General features: G+C 41.2%; 1 protein-coding gene across 1 annotated transcript; it reads right to left on the bottom strand.

Annotated features, from left to right (window-relative positions):
• Nucleotides 1-376: 376 nt before the first annotated feature.
• LOC121963665 (procollagen C-endopeptidase enhancer 2-like) lies at nucleotides 377-4,540 on the bottom strand (the record flags this gene model as incomplete). The annotated part of the gene is made up of 5 exons (XM_042513937.1): nucleotides 377-735; nucleotides 1,570-1,740; nucleotides 2,478-2,558; nucleotides 2,632-3,227; nucleotides 4,404-4,540. Coding segments are annotated over 5 exons (1,116 nt in total), but the record flags the coding sequence as incomplete, so codon positions are not given.
• Between the last annotated feature and the right edge of the window lie 324 nt (nucleotides 4,541-4,864).

The raw sequence follows: 4,864 nt of genomic DNA, 5'->3' as shown, positions 1-4,864 counted from the left end.
TTTTTGAATTGACGGATCAGGTTAAATTAGGTTGTTTTTGTTTTTTTAATCAACTTTCTTACATAAATGTAATTTCTAGTGCTGCTACTGTCTGCATGTGCAAAGGCGCAGCAGTGAAAATGGTTTTTAAAAAGTAAACGGCAACAAATATAGATTGGTGAATAATCTGTCAGATAAATTTGAAATGAGAATTTTGTACATTATTACGTCTATTTTTTATCCAGGTAATGTTGACTTTTGGACTTTAAAACGCTCTGAGTTATTGGAAATTGGAAATTGAAATCATGTGAGTTGGAAATAATCCTTCTCAATCTACAAACGTTAAATATTAGTAAAACTAGAAGAGTAAAACAGCTTTAAGTACCAGAGTCACGGTTTATTGATGTGCATTTTTATCACAGAAATATTATAATTTATATACAAAATACAAAATATAATGCTTTTTAATGTATGTTTTTAAGAATCATTTCTCATGACAGCATTGCATTATGTATAAAATTAAGTTTGGATATTACTCATAATATTTTCACTCTTTTTGTAAAGTTACATGTGTTCAGAGAGATAGTCGGAGCTGTCCGTCTGATTGGTGGGCTGGGCCGTGATGTCAGCACGGTTTGCGTGCGAGGTTGGCCAGTGCTTTGGCGTGGATGGGCTTATAGAGGAGAGTGAAGCTGGACGGGCTGAGATGGCCGCTGCCCTGAGCGTCGACTTTTCCCATCAACACGTAGTTCCGTCCTGGACGAGAAGGAAAAAAAATATGTGTTGAATGCTGTTTTTACATCCCTTTGTCCTAAAAGTTTGCACTGAAGTCAGTGCAAACTTTGCTTTGGGTGCATTTTTGTCTGCAAATGTTGCTTTGGGTGCATTTAAATCAGTCTGACTGTTGCTCCTGTGAGTGCATTTTAGCCAGTAACAAAGGTTGCTGCTGTTGGTGCATTTGAGTTGGTACAAATGTTGCTTTTGCATTTTAGTACGTACAAATGTTGCTGCTGTTGGTGCATTTTAATCAGAACAAATGTTGCTGCTTTGGGTGCATTTTTGTCTGCAAATGTTGCTTTTATGAGTGCATTTTAGTCAGTATCAAAGGGTGCTGCTGTTGGTGCATTTGAGTTTGTTACAAACGTCACTGTTGCATTGTATTCAGTACAAAAGTTGCTGTTTTGCATTTTTTTCTGCAAATGTTGCGGCTCTGGTTGCATTTTAGTCGCTAAAAATGTCGCTGCTATGGGAACATTTCAGACAATGAAAGTATTGCTTTGGGTGCATTAAAATCAGTACGACTGCTGCTTCTGTGAGTGCATTTTAGTCTGTAAAAATGTTGCTGCTCTAGATGCATTTTAGTCTATACAGGTTTTGCTGCTCTGTGTGCATTTTTCCTGCAAATGTTGCTGCTCTGGGTGCATCTACTCAGTACAAATGTTGAAATAGTTGCATGTTTGTCAGCACACACGAGTACATTTTACTTGGTGCAAATGTTGACACTGTTGGTGTATTTTAGTCAGTAGAAATGTTGCGTGTTGTGTGTCTGATATGCAGTAAAGGCTGTAAATACAGATCGCTGTACTGTACCTTGGAGGAGCCCGGGGCATTTCTTGCAGGTGGAGGTCAGTGTGACGGACATGATGGGTCCTGATTTGGTGATGTTCAGGCGTCCTGCCTTATAGACCTTGATTAGAGACACCTCCGCTGTGGCTGAGCCCCTCTCACCAGGGCTCACAGCTGTAACCTTACCTGTGACCACTGTATGAGAGAAAAACGTCACAGGAAACTGAGTTATACGCCAACTACGGTCAAACTAAAGAATTCAGTCTAAAAAAGTTATGCTTTTGTTGTCTGAGCACAGAAGTTTTGAGGGTCCCAACTCACACAGGGTTATCTTATCTTCGGTCTTATCTCCTAGCTTAGCCCCTGATATCCTAAAATCCTAGAAATGTACTAAAATTCTAGAAATGTTCTAAAATCCCGGAAATGTCCTATAAACATTTTAAAGTTCTAGAAATGTCTTGAAATCCTAAAAATGTCCTAAAATCTTAAAGACATCCGAAGATCAGAGAAATGAACTGAAATCCTAGAAACGTCCTAAAATCTGAGAAACGTCCTAAAATCCTAAAAAATGTGCTAAAATCTGATAAACTTCCTAATATCCTAGAAATTTCCTAAAATCTTAGAAATGTACTAAAATCTTAGAAATGTCCTAAGATCCCAAAAATTCCTAAAAACGTCCTGAAGTCTTAGAAATGTCTTAAATCATTGCAATGTCCTAAAATCCTCGAAATGTCCTAAAATCCCTGAAACGTGTTAATATCCAAGAGACGTATATATAAATATCCTGAAATGTCCTGAAATCTCATAAAAATCTTAAAATTCTTGTCCTAAAAACATAGAAATGGAGAAGTTTCAGTTAGATGTCACTGAATGGACATTTGAGGACAATGTTTGGGAATCACTGGACGAGAGGAGGCGCTGATGTTGCTCACCAAAGTCATGAGGACAGAAGCTGGACTGGAGAGTTCCCGTCCTCTTACAGGTTTGAGTGCACAGCGGGTTCAGAGGTAAAGCTGAAGAAAACACGTACGTTTTAGGCACAGGTGCACATTAAAACTCGCAAAATGCAGATCGTTATTTACTCACGTTTCTTGCCCACAAGAGGCTTCTTCGTCACCGTCTTGCTGACTTTAGGTTTAGGCGTCACTTTGGGTTTAAATTTGGGTTTGGCGGTTGGTTTCGCTTTGCTTTTCGGGGTTGGTTTCGCTGGTTTGACAGGTTTTAAGGTGGGTTTGGTCTTCAGTGCAGGTTTACGCGTTGGTTTCGCCTTGATGATCGGTTTGCGCGTCGGCTTAACGATCTTCGGTTTGGGTGTGGGTTTGGGTTTTTTCACAGGCGCTTTCGGCGTGGGTTTAGCTGGTTTGGGTTTTGGCGTGGGCTTGACAGCAGGCTTGCGTGGCGGTGGCGGTTTCTTCACCAGCGGTCTTTTGGCTGGTTTTAGGGTGGGTTTGGGTTTGAGGGTTGGTTTAGGTTTGGTTGGTGGTTTTGTGGGTTTGATCGGCTTCACCGCTGATCTTTGTGGCGTTGAGGTCGTCTGAGGTCCGTAGATGAAGTCTCCGCCGGCGGTGGGCGTCCGAGACCCGCGAGGCACGCTGTTGTAGTGCGCCATGAAGCCGTCTGAGGTGATGCTGAGGTCGGAGACGAACTGGACAAGCAGCTCGTTCCCATTTGTCACTATTGTTCTACGTAGAGAAAAAAAACATGACAATCGTAAAAAATGATAAACAAAGTGGAGAAAAATGTGAAAACGCAGCTAAAAGTCATGAAAATGAAAAAAAAAAAAAAACATACTACAAAGGCCCAGAATATTTCTGTGGAAAACAAATCCAAAAATCCAAATCCAGTAATGTGCTGCAGGAAGCTTAAACAAATATGTTAACTGCAAATACAGAAATGATACAAAGTCAAATGCACACAAACTCCGAAATGCAGCCTGTTCAGTCACCACAGCGAAGGTTCCTCAGACCTTCAGGGGAACGCTACGAAGAACAGCTCGATTTACAGCCCGAGAGAGCGAGACCATTCGAGTGTGTTTGTTTTTGAGCCTTTGAAACCGAGAGCCAACGGTCAGCCGCAGTCGACCAGAGATGTTGTCTGCATGATCCTGTTTAACCAGAAATGTCGTAAAATCCTCAAAATGTCCTAAAATCCTAGTAACATAGTCAACTTCTGGAAACATGCTCAAATCTTACAAACGTCCTAAAATCTTACCAATGTCCTATAATACGAGAAACGTCCTAAATTCCGACAAATGTCAAATTCTAGAAATGTCATGAAATCTTAGAAACGTCCTTAAAATTCGAGAAACATCCTCAAATTCAAGAAATGTCCTCAAATCCTAAAAAAGTCCTAAAATCTTACAAATGTCCTATAATACGAGAAACGTCCTAAATTCCGAGAAATGTCGTCAAATTCAAGAAATGTCCTCAAATCCTACAAATATCCTGAAAACTTTGAAATGTCCTACAATCCTGGAGATGCCTTAAAATCTTTGAAATGTCCTGAAACACTAGAAACACTCTCGAAACTTCTCAAATCCTAGAAATATCCTCAAATCTAGAAATGTCCTCAAATCCTAAAAAAGTCCTAAAACCTTACAAATGTCCTAAATTCCGAATAACGTCGTCAAATTCTAGAAACGTCTTGAAATCTTAGAAATGTCCTAAAATCCACGAAACATCCTGAATTCTGAGAAATGTCAGAAAATCCTAGAAATTATCGAAAATCCAAGAAATTTCCTAAAATCCTAAAAATGTCTTAAACTCTCAGGTTTTTTTTGGATTTTTGTACGTGTTTTTGAGCATCATTTCTCAGTTTGGCTCTTGTCGGCCACCGTACATTTCCGATGGTAACCTCACCCTGGTGGTCTGTCTCCGCAGAACTTCCCAATCCGCCGCGAGTTGTCCCTCTCGCCGCCGTTAAACAGGGCCACATAGTCGTATCGACAGTACGTGTCGGGCTCCAAGTCCAGCTTCACGAACTTCACCTCGATCACCTGATGGAGAAAACACGAACACGCGAAAATATGAGCAGAAACTTTGAAAGTGATGATGAGGAGCGAAGGATGTGAGCTGCGACATGTTTATAGTTTTCATGAATCCGGCTCAGTGCAGACGGAGAGCCGGAGGCGGAGGGCCCGACCTGTGAAACACAGAGGGGCCTTTACTCTCCCGGTGCTCCCGCGTCCTTCCCTCTCTCCTTACCTTCACTCTCCTGACACACGTGAACACACCTCCGCGCGCTCAATGAGCTCTTTCATTTGAACTTCATCACGAGGCCGCCGTCTCACACACACACACACACACACACACACACACAC

This window comes from Plectropomus leopardus, unplaced genomic scaffold (assembly GCF_008729295.1).
Source record: "Plectropomus leopardus isolate mb unplaced genomic scaffold, YSFRI_Pleo_2.0 unplaced_scaffold12047, whole genome shotgun sequence".
Classification (NCBI taxonomy): domain Eukaryota; kingdom Metazoa; phylum Chordata; class Actinopteri; order Perciformes; family Serranidae; genus Plectropomus; species Plectropomus leopardus.
Note: the sequence above shows the minus strand (reverse complement) of the source record. Positions and strands in the feature narration are given on the sequence as shown.